The sequence below is a fragment of the Microcaecilia unicolor genome, chromosome 9, assembly GCF_901765095.1.
Source record: "Microcaecilia unicolor chromosome 9, aMicUni1.1, whole genome shotgun sequence".
In the NCBI taxonomy this organism is placed as follows: Eukaryota; Metazoa; Chordata; class Amphibia; order Gymnophiona; family Siphonopidae; genus Microcaecilia; species Microcaecilia unicolor.
In genome coordinates this window covers 166165944-166186955 of record NC_044039.1, presented here as the reverse complement: position 1 = coordinate 166186955, position 21012 = coordinate 166165944, and the positions used below count along the sequence as shown (strand labels likewise).

Below are 21012 nucleotides of genomic sequence, written 5' to 3'. Positions count from 1 at the left end.
CTTGCAAGATTTTTTTAGAAAGATTATTCAAACGTTTCATAACAGCATCCATAGAAATAGTGGCAAATAATGTCTAAGACCTGTTTGCTGGTACTTCAGGACTACCAAATACTCCTGACCTATAATATAAACATACATCTGACCCTATGTGAAATTTTTTTTTAACCTTTTGACTGAAAAAAATTAGCTAAGCTGTGTTGCTTGAAATGAAGAACTAACAATATTCATGTTATCTTTTTAAAGATTTGAAATAAACTCTTTAGAAGAGTTACCTGCCTGCAAAACCAACGAATCATAAAAATTAGCTTACGCCAAAGAAACTGCTGCTTTATACTTCCTAATATTTTCACACCAAGGACTATACAGAGATTCAGCAATAGTCTTTCTCCACAGCCTTTCAAGCCTTCTGTGTTTTCAGCAGTATTCTGTTTATTGCATATGCTAAGTTTGGTTATTTTACTGTGTTCTGGATCTTATTCAGTGAGAAATTAACTTTTCTTAATGTAAACTTTTTTTTTTTTTAGGACTTTGTGTAGAGAAAAGAGCTTTTTATAGATTAATTTCTGGTCTACATGCAAGCATCAACATTCATCTGAGTGCACGGTACCTTTTGCAAGGTATGTGGCATATGCCTGCTGTAGTATTACAGATACTGTTCCCTACTTTCCACTTTTTCACAAAAGGTCCCGTCTATCAACCAAATACAGTACAAGTAAAACTATAGTTAGTCATACAGTGTGTGCTTGCTCCTTTGGTTTTATTGTCTTGTAGGCTTAAGGGAATCAAGTTTACAGTATGCAGTAGCAAAACTAACCTGCATGTTCAGCAAAACAATCTGACACTGGCAGAAAAAGGCAATTTAATTTGTAGCAATACATACATACATTCGTCTTATATTCTGCCAATACCTCATCAGTTCAAGGTGGATTACAATTTGAAGAGGATACAACCAATTTGTCTAGGAATACCAGTTCTAGGAAATCAGTAATCTAAAGGTATTAAACATCGCTTGATAAACAAATTTACAGTACAGATAGGGTTTTATCTTTTTCGGAACCCCAAATAGTTTCTACAAAGTCTTGCAGCAGTTGGTATGGAGTTCCAAATAACAGCTATACATGGTAGATATGAATCTGGATCCACCATCTGCCAAGGTCGACTGTGGCCTGAGAGTACTGTGGAAAAGGTGTGCTCAGGCCTGGTAAGGGGGACTCCTACCAGCCAAAGAGTAGCACTAAGGATTGCTACAGGTAAAGGGGAAACACAAGAACTGCATCTTACAAGCGATTATTTTGTGAATTATGTAGAGAAATGGAAGATTCCCAAGTACCAAGAAAGTGTGACATAAAGATACCAAAATTATTTTTCCGTCATTTTGTGTGTCACAGGCTTGATGTAAAGGAATTTTCAAGTGCAACCAGATAGGTTGGCTGTACTTATACATGTTACATGTTATCAGGCCCTCTTTGATGCAGTCAAGCACTATGGTAAATTTGACAGACTGAGTCATACTCCACATACCCTGGCTTAGGAGTGAGGTTCATTACTATCATGGCATGTGCAAAACTAACCCATTTTGGGACATCGTCCCCATGCAAGGTATCATTTCAGCCCTTGGGCTAGTATGGGGTATCTGCTAGTCAGGGAAGGAAAGACTCCACAGCCACAAAGAATAAGCGAGAAATCTGATGCTTTGTGTCCTTTGGAGGAGGCCGTCTCATCTGTTCAAGTACCAGTTATTGATCTGTAATTGAAGAGCACTTTTCCAAACTCCATCTATTTTTAGTCAGTTTTAGAGTTATGCTATTAATTTGATTCATCAAGCCAAAATGTGTTTACTGTAGCTTCTCCCTGTGCCAAAACTAAGTCCATGGTCTTTTAATGATTTTGTGTTGAATACTCTATGCACAACTCAGTCCAAAAGCCGCTACCTATTTTTCTCAAAACTGCTGCTGATGGACTGAGTGAGCTTTGGACAAGTGCTTTTCAATTTGAATAAGAATATCCAGCTGCCCTGAGTGTTTGTCATTGTTAGACAAAGTAATTGACATAGGACTAGACCAAGATTGGTAAACTGCTTCTCAAATGTCTATAACAGGTTGGAGTTAGAAACATTTGTGCAAATTCTTGGATTGTATGTATCCTTATATGGATGGCAGCCAGGCACGGAGTCTTTTAATATGATCCAAAACGTAACAAACATCTTACCCAAGCTGCAAAGGACTCAAATACAAATCAACTTACGCATCCAGTTTCTCCCACATAAGCACACAACTGTGGAACGCATTACCAAAAGCCTTAAACTAAGTATGACCACCTAAACTTCCGGAAAAAACTAACCTGTTTAAACAGGCATACCCTACCAATCCAACATAAATGTCTGATCTCTGCAACACAACAAAACTAAAGTACGTAATGGACATAACACAACTCTTCTGTTGAACGATTCCCTAATGTGGCTGTGCCACATGAATTTTATCTTACCACAATATCACTTTGTATTTGTTTACACTAGAGTCTGCAAACACCTCTCCAGTACTATGTAAGCCACATTGAGCCTACAAATAGGTGGGAAAATGTGGGATACAAATGTAACTAATAATAATAATTGTCACAGTTCTGGTAAGCAAAAACAGGCAGAATTTAAATGACTTGGATTCGCCAAAGTTCAGCTTCACTAAACTTGCACATGTTGACACCCACGGTGATCAGTTCCTAGCAGGCCCAAGTCCAGTACTTCACTGATACAATCTTCAAACACTGTGGTCACAGGCTAGGACAGGAATGGGCAACCAACTCAGTTGGGTTTTCAGGATGTCCACAATGAATATGTATGAGAGGTTTGCATACAGTACATCTTGAAAACGCAACTGGGTTGTGGTCCTTGAGGACAGTGGTTGCCCTCCCTTGGGCTAGGAACTCTCCTTGCTGCCCTAGCTTGGTATCTTTCTTGGAGGACCCATTCTCCCTGGTCTGGGCCTCCCAGTTCTGTTCCCAGTCAGGCAGGTTTTAACTTCCTCTCTTCCTGAGCCCCACCCTTCTGGCTAGGTAGGCTTGCTATGCCTCCCTTAATGTGGCCCAGTAAGAGAGTGTAGTTAAGGAAACCTGGACTTCAGGCACTTCATTACATCTTGGATATCCTAAGAATATTGTGGAAATAAAAAATAATAAAGACCCGTTTGTGATACTTGAGGACAAGAAATTTTCCATCTGTGCTCTTGACTGTAGGTAATAGATTTACACAGACTTGCCTTTCTGGCTCGTGCTGTTTTTCTGACACAGGCTTTTCATGTTGCTAGCAGACAATACTTCCAAAGATCATTCTTTTTCTGTAACATTTTGCTGATTCTGCCACAAGACTACGAAGGGGAGAGAATTCCTACAGTATGAGGATAGTCATTCTCGTTCCTATATCATGGCACTTGAATGTACAATACAGTAAATTAAGTTCTACATGTTTAAAATGTTCTATCTGGTTTGCATAGTTTAGTTTATTGTGTTTGATATACTTCCATTAGGCAAAGCTATCACAGCAGTTTAAATAAAGAGTTCAGTATTTAAAGCACTAGTGCTTTCTTATGGCAAAATTCAGTTAGGCAAACCTTTCTGTAGTTAGAAAGAGCCCTAACGATTTCTATAGAAGCCACAGCTCTGGTTCATCCCTTTTAATATTGCAGTAATGACTGTACTCCCCTGTCAAAAACATCTGATTTTACTATTACTTCACGATTTGGGTAGGACGTTTTGCCTGTTAAGAAAATAGTCTGATCCAGTATGGTGCTTCTTAATTATGTATTGAACCCTGCATCCTGTGTCCAACAGTGGCCAGTCTGGGTCACTTAGAAGTTGTTGATGGACCCTGATGGGGTTGCTCACTTCCAAATGTATCTTTCACATTAAGAATTCAAATGTGAGACAATCTTGAGTTCACACAGTTTTGTTTTACATCCTTTCCATAATGTCTTTTCCTGGAGTAAGACACTTCTGCCCCCAGACTGTTCAGGGAAGAAGGTTCCTGATGAGGCAGTCTGGTATCCTGGTTGATTTTTTTATGATCTGCCTTCTTTATCCCTTCTGCTCCTAGAATGACAGACAATCTCTCCAAGTAAAGTGCTTATTGCTAAGATACTGTTGCTTCGTTTACGTGTCAAGAAAGCAGGGTGGATAGCATTGAAGGACATCGTATTTTTTAGAATTGCAGTTATTTTATTTTGCTTTTGTTTTTCAAGAGACATGGTTGGAACAGATATGGGGACACAATGCCAGTGAATTTCAGAAAAGGTTTGACACAGTCCTGACAAAAGGGGAAGGTGCGAGGCGGCTTAGGAATTTGTACTTCCTCTATCTCATCGAACTGCGAGCTGCATCCAAAGTGCTACCTTTCATTGAGCGCCTGGGGTTTCAGCTCTTCACAGGCGATAAAGCCAGAGACACTGAAAATAAAAAGTTGCTGTTGGAAATCCTTCAGGATGTCAAGTAAGTAACCACATCTGGTAGCTTCCTAGTGCTATTACTAGAAAATTCTTGGGGCCTGTATATAAATGCTCCATGGACTTCTTGGCAGAATGCTATGGAGAGGTGGTGTGGCAACTGGAAAAATGTTTTTATCTTAAAAATGGACATGGTGTAATACGTGAGTAAAATAGATTTCCTTAAAGCAGTACGTTTCAACCCAGTTCTACAGGCTCACTTATTCTGTCTGGTTTTCAGGATAGTGAATGAAAATGTGCAAGATTGACTTGCGTACACTGGGTCTCCCATGTGTCGTCATATCTTATGCAGGGGCAATTCTATAGCTGTTTGCCTCTATTTAAGCGCCCTAAGGGCACCTTATGGAAACATATTCTGTAATGAAACTTAAGTGCTTAGTTTCCATTATCGAATACTAGCATAACACAGTATTAGATTGCTTATGCTAGTGCCTAAATGTGACAGGGACACTTGTAACTTATAGGAGACACTAAGTGGGAGCCCTTCTAGTGTCCAGCCCATGTGTACACCCCTTTGCAAATGCACACTATGCAAGACGGGGGCATATTTACCTAATAGGTGGAATATTGGCATGTATGTGCTTTGTATTCTAAACATGTGCATAAGGCATGCAGAAATGTTAGCACATCATTTCTAGAATTGCCCTGATTGAGTACATATTCTGGTGTGCATCCAGGACAGGGCTGAGAACCACTGCTTGCGAAAGTATGACAAGCATAAGCATAGGAAGACTGTGTAGCAGTTCAAGAGCTACCTTTTAGTCACATATCCCTGCAGAGATCAAACAGTGCCCAGGGGAAGGAGGGAAGCTTGCCAGACTCTAGTATAGAAGTGGTATCTAAATTTATAAGCAGTGCATATAAGGCATACATTGCTAAATATTTCAGTTTTGAAAAATGTTTTTCTTCCTCATTTTTCTTTAGATCTTTTCCTTTACACTTTGATGAAAATTCCCTTTTTGCTGGAAATAAAAAAGATGCAGATAAACTAAAGGTAATTTACATTTAAGTACTGTAATCTGTGGCACATAGAAGCCCCATACTTTTAGTTGTGTTTTAGAAGAGAAACACATCTTTACATATACTTTTCAAAAATAATGAACAGCCAACATTTTGCTGTTGCATAGATTTGGAGAATATATATATAGAGAGAGATCTCGAGAGAGAGAGTTTTTTTTTTTTGTTTTTTTTTTAAAGGGTTAGGTACTATTTATACATGTAAGGGTGAGGCAAAAATAAACCCTTCCCCCCATGCCAGTCATGTTTGGCTGGGATGGGAGATTTTTTGAATCAATTTTTAATTTTTTTGTCCTTAATGGAATGTATTTTCTGTTTGATTTTGTTATTGAATATGATTTTTTTTTTTCATTTTGTAATTCCCAGCAAATGTGCTGCTCTCCTTTGTATTTATTATCCACATTGAACATCTGTTTGGAGGATTTGGTGGTATATAAACTTACATTAAATTATATACTTTTTTGTAACCTAAAACAAAAAAAACTTTTACACATTTGGATAGTCCAAAACATCACTAAAAATGTGTTTAAAAAGAAAAGAAAGAAGGCAAACATGCATAACAAAGTTTAGGCAACTTGTTTCTGGCTGCTAAAAAGCATGTTATACCTTTGTTCCCAGAGGAAACTGTTTTCTTTTTCCTAATAGAAAAGGGAACTTGTTTTCGTTAATGTAGTGATGCAGTTGTATGTGATAAGTCACCAGGTGGGATAACAGCAGTAGTTAAGGCAGGAGACCCCAGGGGACTAAAATGCAGATGAAAACAAGTCATTCCATGGCAGTGAAGCATATTCAAGGTTGTTTCTTCCTTCTTTCCCTAGGAGGAATTTAGGCTTCATTTTAGGAATATTTCAAGAATAATGGATTGTGTTGGCTGTTTCAAATGTCGTCTTTGGGGGAAACTGCAGGTTAGTACATTATGGTGCTCATTTTCAAAGCACATAGACAATCTCTGGACTGTGGGTGCCCTTGCGATTGTTATTTGAAGTTTTATTTATATTTTACAGACTCAGGGCCTGGGTACAGCGCTAAAGATCCTGTTTTCTGAGAAACAGATAGAAAATTTGCCAGAAAGAGGCCCAACGTATGGATTTCAGCTTACACGGCAAGAAATAGTCGCATTTTTCAATGCCTTCGGAAGGTTTGTTTACTGGTATTTTTTTTAAATTTTTTTTTTTTAACCATTTTCATAGTTATTATTAAATGAGGGAGCGACGAACCCCAGGTCACCATAGTGACTGAAAAATCAGGCCTGGTGTGTGAGTTTTGCCAGACCATCACAAGGCAGCAGTGGCTCAACTCTCTTCACTTCACTTCCTACCTCCCACCATGGCAGCGAGCAGCTCCATTCGGCAAAACTAGCAGCAGCAGCTCTGTTCTCTTCCCTTCACTCTGCCTCCTCCCTCCCACCAAGGAAGCTGTGACGCATGCCCACAAAGGCAGTCTCAGTCTCTTCCTCATACCCTTGCAGTGGAGGCAAGTGGAAAGAAAAGATGGCAGCTATGTGGCGGGCAGCAGCCTTCTCTTTTTGATGCCAGCCCTAAATTTTGAACCGCTTGGTTGTAATTTTGCATTCAGCACTGGCTGTCAGAAGAGGCGGCTGCTCCCCTTTTCCTCTGGAGCTGCCTGCTTTGCTTTGGAAAGGGTGGGGGGGGGGAAGAGGGTGTGACAGTTGGGTGCCTGTGTTGCTGCAGGAGGGGGGGGAGGGTGTGACAGGTGTCTGTGTGCTGCATGGGGTGGGTTGGGAGAGAGGGAGAGAGTGCTGAGTTTTTTTTATGTGTAATGTAGGTGGAGCAGGAAGGAGCAAGGGGTGGGTGTCTGTGTGCTTTGGGGGGAGTGCGGGAGGGAATGCTGGATTGGGGGAGGAGGAGAGCAGGAGACAGCCAGAAGTGGATATCTGTACTTTGGGGGGGGGTGGGGGAAGGAAAAGAGCACTGGGTGGATGGGTGCTGAGAGAGGAAAATCTGTCTGTGCTGTGGGGGTGGGATAGGGAGAGAACCTTCCAATCTCTTCCCCATCCCTCCCTATCCTCTCCTACTTATTTGCAGAAAGACTCCTGTTCTGTCTATCCCAAGGTCTCTTCCCCCCTCTCTCATCCAAGCCCCATGACAGACACACTCACCATCTGCCTTTCTCCAACCCCCCCCCCCCCCCCCCATCCATGACACAACACACACCGGCCCCATCCATCTTGTTGCAGCCCTCCCTCATCATGCGCCACTCTATCCAGCTTTTTTCAAGGTCCCCCCTCCCCTGCATACCATTTCAGTGCAGGGAGGGGTTGCCTGCTCCACAGGCTGCTTCCTGCTTTCCTGCCATCCTGGGCCAGACTGTTCTTAAAGGAAGCAGCCCAATCTGCAGCTCTTCCTCTTGCCATGCTGAATTAGGGTGTGTGCAGAGAGGGAGGGAGATAGCTAGAAACAAAGCATCTGTGCCACAAACTCAGTCTTTACAGAGGATACATGACCAGGTAATAGTAGGCTACTTCTCCTAAAATCCAAGCAAACTATTGAAGGCTGTCTCTAAAACGACCAGGTAATAGTAGGCTACTTCTCCTAAAATTCAAGCAACCTATTGAAGGCTGTCTCTAAAACTTTAATCTAGTATGTCATAGGATCCTAGGCCACATGGTTTCAGAAGGGGAGGAACTTGCCAGACTTTATTTTTTGGTGAAAAGTGATCTGAGTTGTATACCATAGATGCAAGGAGATGTGTGTGGCTTCCAACTATGAAAATTTCCAGCAGAGTAATAAGCATGTCTGAGGGAGAAAGGAATATAATAGCCATACTGGGTCAGACTAATGGTCCATCTAACCCAGTATCCTGCTTCCAACTGTGGCCAATTCAGGTCACAAGTACCTGCCAGCATCCCAAATAGCAAGGTTCTTGCTACTTATCCAAGGGACAAGCAGTGGCTTTCCCTGTGTCTGTCTTAATAGTAGACTATGGCCTTTTCCTCCCAGGAACTTTTCCAAACCTTTTTTTTTTTTTAAACCCAGATACACTAACCACTGCTACCACATCCTCTGGCAGTGAGTTCCAGACCTTAAGTATTGATTGAGTGAAAAAAATATTTTTCCTGTTTGTTTTAAAAGTAGTACCATGTATCTTAGAGTATCCCCTAGTTCTTTGTAAAAAAATTGATTTATGTTTACCTATTCTGTACTACTAAGTGTGTTGTAGACATCTATCATATTCCCCCCTGAGCTGTCTCTTTTCCAAACTGAAGAGTCCTAATCTCTTAAGCCTTTCCTCATATGAGACGAGTTCCATCGCCGTAATCATTTTTACTGCCCTTCTTTGAACCTTTTCTAATTCTAAGATACAGTGATCAGAATTGTACATAGTACTCCATGTTTGGTTGCATGAGGCATTTTAATATTCCTTGTCTTATCTTCTATCCCTTTCCTAATAATTCCTAGCATCCTGTTTGCCACACTAGGCAGAAGATTTTCAGCATGTATTGATATCTAGATCTTTTTCTAATACAAACAGAACATTGGCCCCTATCCCATGACTCTCTAATTTTTGCAGGAGTCTCTCCTGAGGGACTTAAGCAAACGCTTTCTGAAAATCTAGATACACTACATTGAGTGGCTCATCTTTATCCACATGTTGATTCATGCATTCAAACAAATGGAGCAAATTGGTGAGGCAAGTCTTCCCTTGGCTGAATCCACGTGGCCTTTGTCCTATTAAACCATATTTGTCTCTTTGGTTATTTTATTCTTTATAATAGTTTCCATTATTTTACCTAACCCTGATGTCAGGCTTTTACTGGTCTGCACCATAACTTTAAAAAGCTAGAAGGATGGCCTATGGTTTGGTAGCTGTGCTTTAATCCACTGATGCTCAGACTGGTCTTTTTCCAGCCAGCCATTTGAGATTTTAGAAGATCCCTAATTAATATGCATGAGCTATATACATATATTGGAGACAGTGCATACATACTTCTTATACAAAAAACCTAATGGGGCTGGGGTTTCCTTTAACCAAAGAAAGAGAAAAAAATTAATTTAGGGCAGGGCTTTCTCAACTGTGGGTTGCACCTGGGCAGGTTGTAAATAGAAATGTCATTAGCCCGTGCCTTCAGGGATTGTGTGCTTTTTGTGGCCTTGATAATGACAATACAGGGAGGAAGGGGAAATCATCTTCAGTGATCATGAGGTTACCAGTTAAGTATGATAAAAGTTGGGAAGCTACTTTTGGGTGCATGAAGAGGTAGTAGAAAGAGCAGTATGATGCCACTTCCTCCCTCCCTCTGTGACCTCACCATGAATATTAGATGTAGTTTTGGAGAAATATCCAAGAAGACACTAATAAAGTGGAGATTATTCAAAGGAGAATCATCACCATGGTGTCTGTCCTGCACTGTAAGCCATATAGATAAGGAAGGGGCTAAAGCTGATGCCATAGAAATTATAAAAAAAAAAAAGAAAAGCAAGAGATAGGACAAACATTCTGATATCTATCTAGCAAACTTCAGGGCGGTATCATGGGCTGGAATGATCAGGAGATAACTAGCTGAAGGAAAGAAGTTCAAAAGAAATGAGTTAGAAATCTTTTCCATTACTGTGTCAGAATGTAAGCATGCAGGGGACAAATTTAAAGTGAGCTTAGTGACAGGGTGAAGGAGGAAAGACTAAGAGTGACCAGTTTGAGGTACCTGACTGGGCTGCTATTTTTCCCTCTTTGCTATCAAACACAGACCCCTTTTAGATTCCTGCCACTTTTAGCTCTCTTTGTAGTGTGCTGCTGGCACCTGCTTGGATGGCCCTGACAAGGCTCAGATGAGCAATGCTGGCTGCTGCTAAAATGCCCTCACAACGACCACTGCTTGTCTTTTGTTTGAAGATGCTGGCTTCAAGCTGCTTCCTTCTGCTAGCAGCTGCCTGATACAGGCCTTGCTGTATGGGGTGATATTTTGTTCTCTCCTCTAGGAGGCTTTTGTGCTTGTGGGGTGCTGTGTGGCCATAAGTAGTACAGGATATTTCTGCAGGAAGTCTAACTGTGTAAGACCTGTTATAGCATCACCGTTTTGGCACAATTTTGTAACAGGGATATTTTAGTTTAAATAAATTTAAAAATTGAAGTGCTCCTAAGTGAAGTACTATAATACAAACAAAAGAAAATATTTTTCAACTAAATGTCTCCACTGATTTTCATAACAAACGGAGCCTGCTGTATAGTCGACATAGCACTGTGGAATTTTCCTCTCTGGCTTAACCCCAAAAACTGCAACTGGCATAATCAGAGCATGTTTCTAGCCTACCAAAATGGTCTGAAATGTGGACAAATTGGTTCAGAATTGGACTGGATAGATGTTTGTTTGAAGATAGTTTTTATAGCTGTGAATTATACAGCTGCAGACTTTGGCCCAGATGCACAACACACAATGAGCCAGCAACGTGGGTTTTACACTGGTTCTAGCTGGTTTAGTGAGCACAGAGTTCAGCCAGACATGCACAAAAGCGTTCTGCTTTCTTTTCCTGTCACAGTAGCAGCTAATGAAAACTGTATGTAAAGCTATTGTAATGAGCTAATTACTATGCGATGCCCAGAAGCAGCTCCTACCTTTACTGTGGAAAATTTAACAGGAGGTCTGGAGCTGTCCATACTGACAGTTCTTATTTGTCAAGCTTTGCCCTTTTTTAAAGTTTGTACTTCACTTCTAGTGCATATTTAGAAGGTTGTTTTGAGAGAGGCAGGGAAGATGCTGGAGCCCCAACCCAACAGTCTGCCCATCAGTTGCTACTCCAGCCCTGGAAGCACAACCCCCCCCCCCTCCCCCCCAAGCGGCCTTCATATATGCAGCTTCTTTGCATGCATAAAAAAACAACATATACAAGCACTGCTCTGATTATGAGCAGAGCAGCCACGCTTAGCGATTGGCTGTTCTGCAGATGCGCAGCTGACAAACAGGCTCCCCCCCCCCCCCCCCCCCCAAATCAAGCTGCTCAATGCTTTTGCAAGCATCTTATTTACATACGATTCACTTTTGGAATCCCTCTGTAGTTCCAATTCAGTCAATTTTACCAAGTTGAAAAATCAGCAAATCTTTACTGGGACCTTGGTACATCTGGCTCTTCATCCTTTCCATATTTGAAAATCAGTACACACATTTTACTGTGAAAATTGCCCAATGAAAAAGTACCCACCGATCCATGTGCCTCCATATTCTGTAGTGGTACTAACACCCTATGCTTGCAAGAAACTTTCTGTTCATATTAAGATGCTGCGTTGGTAGACTTGCTTTTATTCTCTTTGGCTTTTTTCTTAAATTTGTCTTTTCTTTACACACAGGATTTCAACTAGCATTAAGGAACTGGAAAACTTCAGGAACCTACTGCTAAATACTCAGTAATTGCACAAGGCACTTTTGTTTTTGTTGATGTTTACACCTGCGTGTTTTTTGTTTTTTTTTTTAATCAACCACTTCGCTTTAGCATTTGTATGGTTAAAGAACTGGCGTCTGATGAAGAATCCATAGCACACCTTGAGCATTTCTTTTTCAGAATCGTACTCTCTGCAACTTGCTAACGTAACAGTTGAAGGATTTGCATGTGCACTTGGTTGGACCAACTCCTCTCCCTCTTAAACAGCTAGAAAAAGCCTTAATTAGGATGAGCACCCTTCAGTGAGGCTTTTTATAAAGTCTTTAGAAGAGCCTAAGAAGCAACAGAACAGATTGGCAAGTTATGACTTTTATATATTACAGCACAAGGAGGGTTGGTTATGTTTGTTACTTCAAGAATAAGTGAACTAGACAAATTGATTTGAATGCTGAAGAAAGGTAAAGTCTGTTGCTGCCACAGCTGTTGGCTGAAGTCATTTTCTGTGGGCCAAGAGCCACTCCTTCAGACTTCTTAAAGACATTTGAGTAAAGGGGAATGAGGAGGATAATAACTGAAGTCTAACTGCTGAATGGTTTGTTAGGGGCCTGTTTGAACTTATGTAGTGGGGGTAGATATAGATTGCGGTATTGGTGGTACTTACTATAAGACAGATCAAGATCTGCTGCACTGATGCTTGGATTCAGAATTAGATTCTCACACTTTCTAAGCTCAAGGTGAGTTTACTAACGCACTTGACTGTATTTCTCTGTCCAGCTGGCTCACAAGCAACAGCAGGTGAAGTGATGTGTTAAAGACAAAGTGCCAGTAGGATTTGAATACGGACTCTAATGCCTCAGCTGCTCCTATATGTGCGACACACCTAGTGTATCCATTATGGAAAGCAAAATCCCATCTGCTCCATCAGGCATTAGCCTATGTTAGTCTGAAAGTAGGAATCCTTACTACTTAAAATTATAGATACAGAAAACAGGTCTCCTCCTGTTCCTGCTGGGCTAGCAGTTTTACTAACCTGCAGTCTTTTCCCCTTGCCTGTATTTTTAAAATCCAAACCCAGATCCTAGGCAATAGCTGCAATTGTAGCCATTTATATTTTGAAATGGAAAGGCTGAGGCAGTGGTCTCTGCTCTTCTCCACCCATTCTTGTGATAACAACGTTTAGATAATGCTTTCATACTGGAGAGTAGTAGAGTGGATTCCAAATGTGTTTATGGAGCCACCTCAGCGCATCAGATTTTCAGGATCTTGACAATGCCTAATCATGAGAAATTTGCATGCACTACCTCCACTGTATGTAAATCTCATGAATATTCATTGTGGATATCCTGAAAACCTGAGTGGCAGGGGTGCCTCTAGGACCAGGTTTGTGAACCACACAGTAGTAAGTGAATAGGGGAGGTGTATAGGCCAAGTATGATGGGGACTTTTGCTATAGGCCATCAGTTTACCATAGCATGCAGGTGCCCTGTATGAAAGGACTGCAGGTTCTGCTGTTAATAATTCTAGTATGGGCTGAGAATAAAGCAGTGAATCCAGCTGCAGCTTTAAGTACTGAAAATGAGCACCAAAACCCTGCCGTACAAAGAGGGGACACTGGGGTAAGTACAGTGCTTCTCCTACCAAGCGCAAGGCACTAACTCAAATTGCAACATTCTTCCAAATATGACCATGTACAGTGTAAGGGTAATGTTTTAGGTTTAAAATGTTTGAAAAAGCATCTAACTGTTCAAAGACATCAGGCAAGTGGCTTACAGACAGCACATCCCAACCAAAAATACAAATGAGGCTTATGACCCCCAAATCCATTGGTTAAGGGAAGTTAAGAACAATTGCTAGCTCATGGGATAGTATTTACAGTCAACCTAGATACTCAAAGATTTCCAGCAATTTTGTTCTTCCTTTGCGCACCTTGTTCCATCTGTATAGGTTGATGCTAAACATTCTACCAGTAGCAGATTGTCATGAGGAGAACATCAATTCACTGTAGACATGTGCTGAGGCAGCACTGTGAGTTAAGCCTACAGATATACATATGGCTTTGCTCTCAAGCTGGTGTAAATTCATGGATTTGGTGCACCATGATTTTATAAAATACTAGCACAAACCCTGTAGCCGACAAGTGCCTGAAAGCCTTTTTAAATAACTGCCTTGTTGCTTTTTCAAGCCAGGCACCCTAATTATAAAATTTCACACACTAGTAGCAGATATGCTACAAAGAAAATGAACTCTCTTGTAAATAGAAGTATATTGTTCCTCTTCAACACAATAGCAAATGACATTAGTTATAGGCTATTGCTAAGTACAGAAGCTAAGCCCTAAAAGGCAATTGTTGCCTTGTATGACTAGCTAAGATCTAGTCATGGTTTCAATAAATTACAGGTTCAAGTTTTAGGCAGCTTGTTATGTCAAAACAAATGAAAATTTCTACAATGAACACTTTTAAAGATCAAGAAACTGCAGGTATAACATCTACAGCAACAAAAAAAGGTTTAAAAGTAGGTCTGAAAAACAAATTATTCAACAAAGTTGAACAAGGATACTTAACAGTAGTAAACATTTTGCATGTCCTTGGCCTCCAGTAACACCTCAAATGCTACATTCCCTTTGATAGCCTTTCCAGTTAGGCATGGGTAGGAGGGGGGTGGGGCATTTCTTACTACTACTTTGAAGACGGGGACATATAGAAGACTTTCCATATCATTACCCCAGGTTTAATGTTGTGTCAAATGGGTTAACAATGCAAAAATGGCTTCAGTAGGGCTGTGAAGTCACACACTGCATTAGCATGAAATGTAAAATGTTGTTCTTAACCATTCTGTGGCCATCCAAGGAAAAAAAGTGTTGGCTGCATAGCTAAGAGGAAAATTTGTGCTGGAGCTGCAGCGTAGAAGGGTTGGTTGGGATGGAGGTGGTGTCTACCACTACCCTGCCCTACATACCTTTCTTTTTGTATCAGTCTACTGGCCTGCCCCTGCAGATGTCCCAGGTAGGGTCAGTTACCTGACATTTTTCAACGAGGCATTGTTGGAGACAGGAGCAAGTGGGCATTACTCCTGCCTCTTAAAATATATGACCGTGGTGGGGAGGTTAGCTAGATGGAGAGGTGCTACTAGACACCAATGACTTTAAAAAAAAAAAAAAAAAAAAAAAACACCTTTAAGGGCAGAGGTTGGGTAATCACTAGACTACCAGGGAAAGTAGGTGAAGTGTGAGTTAGGGGGGGGGTCTAGTCAATGGGGAGGCCCTTGACTAGCAAGGAAAGTCAGGATTGGGGGAGGAGGATAAGCTGGGGTGTGTACTAGACACCAGGAATATTTTAAGTTTAGGGGGAGGGGCAGCAGTTTGCTAGGGTATGGGTGGGAAGGGACCAATACTGCCTATGGCAATTTAAAAAAAAAAAAAAATTATATCACCTTTCCTCTCACTGATTAGGCAGTGATAGAAAAGGTGACATTTTGCAAGGAGCTGCTACTTACTGCTGTGATTTCACTGCTTAAAAGTATACCATGGTGGTTGTGTAGCTCTACCATAAGGCTTTTGACATTAGCTTCTGCTGTAGCCAACTCTACCATCTTGAACAAATTGTCTAAGATTAAACAGGAGTATATATTTTTGAAACATCAGCACACTGTACGTACATTCTTGGACAATATAAAATCAGTGGTTAATTGAACACCAGTTTGAAACTTGAGTGATAACTTGAATACTTCATAAAATGTTTGCTTTAGAATTCCAGTTTGGTTAGTGGAAAATTAGCCTTCATTAAAAGCAATTCATTTTCACAAGATAGCAAAGTGACCTCTAACTTTAAACTATTGTGTTTGTCACCATCAGCATTTTGTACCTAAATGGTTTTAAGCTTACATACTTCCCAAAAGCAAGCCTTGTAAGAGTTGTATTTAAAAAATATTCTTTACTATGAAAAGGACACCTGGGCCTACACATTTGTTGAAGGACAGTAATTTTGTAAGGAAAAATGTGTAGTGTATAGAAAGCATGGTTTCATGGTTTGTTTTCTAGACTGTAAGGGAGCTGGAGCCAAATAAACTCAGGAATGTATTTGCTGAAATAAAAATATGTTTGGATTTAGTTGCACTATGAATGTCTTTCCTCTGTAGAACATTGTAATGGAACACTTTTGGAAAACAATCTGGTATTTGCACCAGAATTCTATTAGGTAATAGAATAGGGATCCTCCCACCCCCCAGCAGCTATGGATTGCACCAGCTGGTACCATTAAAAATCAGTTATAAAATTGGTAACATCTATACATAATCTAAAGGAAGGAGAAGGGCAGTTTAGGAGCAGACTAGGAGGCAGATGCAGCAACCAAACGTAAAAAAATCTAAATCGTTAAAGTCCCTAACGATTTTAAAATAACGAAAAATGCACCAAAAAAAAAAAGTCACACATGCTGAGATCGGTATTGAAACGTACAATGTATCAAAGAATCACAATACACATCGTTAATCGGCCCCCAAATCATGCGCAGAGCAGCCAAGCGTTATGTTAGCTGCTCTGCGCATGCCACAAACAGTCAAAACACAGTCAAATCACAAGCACATGGCTCCCAAATCAAAATAAAAATAAAAAAAGGATTGGGAGGGGGCAAGGGCGCTCATCAGGAGCGTCCTGTACGGACGGCCTTGCCCCCCCCCCCCCCCCCGCTGCTCCCCACTTTCCGCCGCTCCCCCACCCTGAAAAACCAAACTTCTAGAAGCCCCTGCCCCCCTCACTTCATCACTACTCTCTCACCTCAGCTCCGCCTCCCGACATCCTCCGTCCTGTGCCCCGCCCCCTTTTGGGGTCGTCGCCGCCATTCCCCTCCTCCATCGGGCCCCCCTTCCTCTTACCGGGCCCGTGCAGCGCCTCTCTCCTCTGTCCGAAGGCGCTGCACGGGCAAGAAGAAAGCCTGATGCCTGCCTTTGCCCAGCTTCGATGGCGCGTCTTTCTCCTGCTGGGCCCGCCCCTTTCTGACGTCAGTAACCTACGTAGGTTACTGATGTCAGACAGGGGCGGGCGCAGCAGGAGAAAGACGCGCCATCGCGAAGGCAGGCATCAGCTGATTCAGCTTTCTTCTTGCCCGTGCAGCGCCTTCGGACAGAGGAGAGAGGCGCTGCACGGGCCCGGTAAGAGGAAGGGGGGCCCGATGGAGGAGGGGAATGGCGGCGACGACCCCAAAAGGGGGCGGGGCACGGACGGAGGATGTCGGGAGGCGGAGCTGAGGTGAGAGAGTAGTGAGGAAGGGAGGGGGGCAGGGGCTTCTAGAAGTTTGCTTTTTCGGGGTGGGGGGAGCGGCGGAAAGTGGGGAGCAGCGGGGGGGGGGCAAGGCCGTCCGTACAGGACGCTCCTGATGAGCGCCCTTGCCCCCTCCCGATCCTTTTTTTTATTTTTTTATGTGTTTTCTGAGGTCCTTTGGACCAATCACAGCGCTTTTAGCTCTGCTAATGCGCTGGAATTGGCTCAAAGTTTGTTTATTTTTTCACTTAACACTTTTTCCTGGCACAGAGCTGTCCTAACGAGAGGTCCAGACCTCTCGTTAGTTTTCCTGCCTTTTTCCTGCGTAAAGGCAATCGGAAAAGGTTAGTGCATGTCGTTTCAATGGGGTTTTCACACTAATTGCTCATCTCCATTCCGTTTTCGTTAGCTGCTACTACCGTCGAAAAATAGGCTTTAGTGCATGGAAAGGATCGGAAATTCTTCCTTAAGGGCTCATTTAACGATGAAAAACGTTTAGTGCATCTGGGCCATAGTCCCATGATGGAGCTAAAGGGAAAGGGTTAACTTATTAGCAAGGGAAACACTTAACAGGGAAAATGAGATTTGAGCACATATGATTTTATCTTGCGTGCATTGCGTTAGACGCGCGGGGTGATGCTCACACGAGAAACGCCACAAAGAGCAGGAGAACGCATGGGTTGCCCTTTGTTTTCGCAAACCGAGTGAAAACCGAGGCAACCAATGAAATCCCAGACAAAGTTTTCACTGAAAAAATCAACGAAAACCGAAACCAATGAAAACTGAGGTTTCACTCTCTAACTGGACTAGCTGTCATCTGGATAAATAGGATGTTTTCCCTCAGATAGCAGAGCATAGAAGGCCCCTGATTTTTGGTTAATGGAAGTTGTCCAGATATTGTTTGAATACAATTTACTAAGTATCATTGTTAACTACTACTATAAATCACTTCTGTAGCACTACCAGTCGTACACAGCGCTTTACAATTGAACATGAAGAAGACAGTCCCTGCTCAAAAGAGCTTACAATCTAAATCAGGACAAACGGGACCAAAAAGGATAAGGGAAGGATACATAAGGATAAGATAAAAGTTACAAGACAGGAGTCGAAAGCAGCATCAAACAGGTAGGCCTTTAGCCTGGATTTGAAGGCAGCCAGGGATGGAGCTAGACGTAATGGCTCAGGAAGTCTATTCAGGCATAAGGTGCGGCGAGATAGAAGGAGCGGAGTCTGGAGTTAGCAATGGAGGAGAAGGGTGCAATTAGGAGAGATTTGCCTAGTGAACGGAGTTCTAGGGAAGGAGTATAGGGAGAGATGAGGGTGGAGAGGTAGTGAGGGGCTGCAGAGTTAATACACTTATAGGTCAACAAGAGGAGCTTGAATTGTATATGGAAACGGATAGGGAGCCAGTGAAGTGATTTCAGAAGAGGGCTGATATGGGCATAATGACTTTGGCAAAATATTAGTCGTGCGGCAGAGTTTTGAACAGATTGAAGAGGAGAGAGATGGTTGAGTGGAAGACCTGAGAGAAGCAAGTTGCAGTAGTCTAACCGAGAGGTGATGAGAGTGTGGATGAGGGTTCTGATAGCGTGCTCAGAAAGGAAAGTGCAAATTCTGGCGATGTTATGAAGGAAGAAACGACAGGTTTTAGTAATCTGTTGAATATGGGCAGAGAAGGAGAGGGAGGAGTCTAAGATGACCCCAAGGTTGCGAGCAAACGAGACAGGAAGAATGAGTGTGTTGTTGACAGAAATAGAGAATTGGGGAAGGGGAGAGGTTGGTTTAGGAGGGAAGATAAGGAGTTCAGTTTTGGACATATTGAGTTTCAGGTGGCAGTGAAACATCCAGGTAGCAATGTCAGAAAGGCAGGCAGATACCTTGGACAGGATTTCTGCTGAGATTACTGGTGTGGAGAGGTAGATCTGGGAGTCATCAGCGTAAAGGTGATACTGAAAGCCGTGTGATGAGATCAAAGCACCAAGGGAGGAAGTATAGATGGAGAAAAGGAGAGGTCCTAGAACAGATCCTTGAGGTACACCCACTGACAGCGGGATAGAGGAAGAGGAGGAACCACCAGAGTATACACTAAAAGTACACTGTGAGAGATAAGAAGAGAACCAGGAGAGAGCAGAATTCTGATAATCCAGGTGAGGACAGCGTGTCAAGGAGTAGGCTGTGATCAACAGTATCAAAGGCAGCAGAAAGATCAAGAAGGAGAAGGATAGAATAGAGCCCTTTGGATTTAGCCAGGAATAGATCATTGGAGACTTTAGTAAGTGCTGTCTCAGTTGAATGAAGGGGACGAAAGCCAGATTGGAGTGAATCAAGAATAGGTTGAGAAGAAAAAGTCGAGGCAGCGACAGTGGACAGTACGTTCTAGTAACTTGGATAAGAAAGGAAGGAGGGAGATGGGGCAATAGTTGGAAGGAGAGGTAGGATCCAGAGAAGGTTTGAGGAGTGGGGTGACTACGGCATGCTTAAAGGCATCAGGGACAGTTGCAGTGGAAAGTGACAGATTGAGGATATGACAGATGAAAGGGGTGACAGAAGGAGAGATAGTGTTGAGTAGGTGAGTGGGAATAGGGTCAGAGGAGCAGGTGGTTAGTTTTGAGGATTGAAGAAGAAGTAAAGTTTCTTCTTCAGTGATTTCGGAAAAGGAGGTAGGGGTAAGAGGGTTGGGAGACTGGACTAAGGGAAGAAGGGGTGGAGGAGAGCTGTTTGTGAATTCAACCCATTGTGACTATTAGATACCTTTTATTTGAACATCAGTGAAAAAAAAGGCACTGTAACTTGTCAAGAAAAAAGCAGCTGCAGGTGATACATTCTGCAGAAATTTCAACTTGGAAGGAGTCAACTGTCTCATAAGTATGATATAGATATCTGCTTTATCTTTGGATAATTCTTAGACTGTCAATATCAATTCCTAAAAGCCGAAATACTGGATTGCAGAGATTACAGGATAAGTATGAGACCACAATACATATATTTTGCCTTTTTTTTTTTTTTTTTTAAGGATGCCAGGATACCTATGCACCCCTAGCATTTTACTCCTTGCCTGTGGCCAGGGAGAGGTCATTTCCATTGAGTTTAGCACCTCTAATAATTTTGAAAAGTTAACTCTTACACCCACACACACCTTTGCTAATGCATGTCACTCTACTATTCCTGTACTAAGATCCCTTCCTCTCAATGACCCCAGACAATTGGAGAGCATAGGCTTACTATGATTTCAATGCCTCTGGCCCTCTAATCCCTGCCATTTTAAGGGGATTGACTCAGATAAGATATGATACAGAGGCTAGAGCTGCATTTCACTACCTCTCAAGTGCTGTCTGACTGCCCAGCCCACCAGAGAATGCCCAACAGCAAAATCCACCCTGGTGGTATTTGCAGTGTTGCTTTATCTGAGGTATTGTTATTGCTGGTTTGACAGTCAAGTTCTTACAAGACAAATATGAAAGTGACCCACCAAGTCTGCAGCATAGGGTTGGGAGGGTTGTAACTGGTTCTATGTAGATTGTAAACCTATAAGGAGCTTAGTCATTTTGCTGCTGTTTTGTCCTGAAGTATCCCATTTCTGCTTTCTATTTTCTTGCTGTTTTAGAGATCCTCTGTTTAGCCTATACTTGACTCTCCTATCAGATAATTCTAGGCACATCGACTGAGGCTCCCTCCAGTGATGTGCTCTTGACCAGTCACATAGGGAAACACACCCTCCACCTGCACAGATGTATATTACTGCCAGACATCTGGTGAATACCCTGGGAGCAGACACAAGATGAAATGGCAGTATGCGCTACTAGTAATGGTGTTTCCCTATTCAGAATCCGATATACTTCCTAGTCATAGGAAGTATTGAAATGTGAATATAAAGCATCCTTTAAGTCCAGAGAGCACAGCCAATTGTTCTCCTGAAT

At 42.1% G+C, this 21012-nt stretch overlaps 1 protein-coding gene across 1 annotated transcript in view; it reads left to right on the top strand.

Annotated features, from left to right (window-relative positions):
• Positions 1-15946, top strand: part of ERO1A (endoplasmic reticulum oxidoreductase 1 alpha) — an 80850-nt gene extending 64904 nt beyond the window's left edge. The window contains exons 11-16 of the mRNA XM_030214064.1: positions 525-617; positions 4230-4476; positions 5415-5484; positions 6326-6412; positions 6512-6645; positions 11808-15946. Coding sequence (XP_030069924.1) covers positions 525-617; positions 4230-4476; positions 5415-5484; positions 6326-6412; positions 6512-6645; positions 11808-11868 — 692 coding nt within the window. The 3' untranslated portion in view covers positions 11869-15946. The remainder of the gene's footprint in view (positions 1-524; positions 618-4229; positions 4477-5414; positions 5485-6325; positions 6413-6511; positions 6646-11807) is intronic.
• Positions 15947-21012: the final 5066 nt, after the last annotated feature.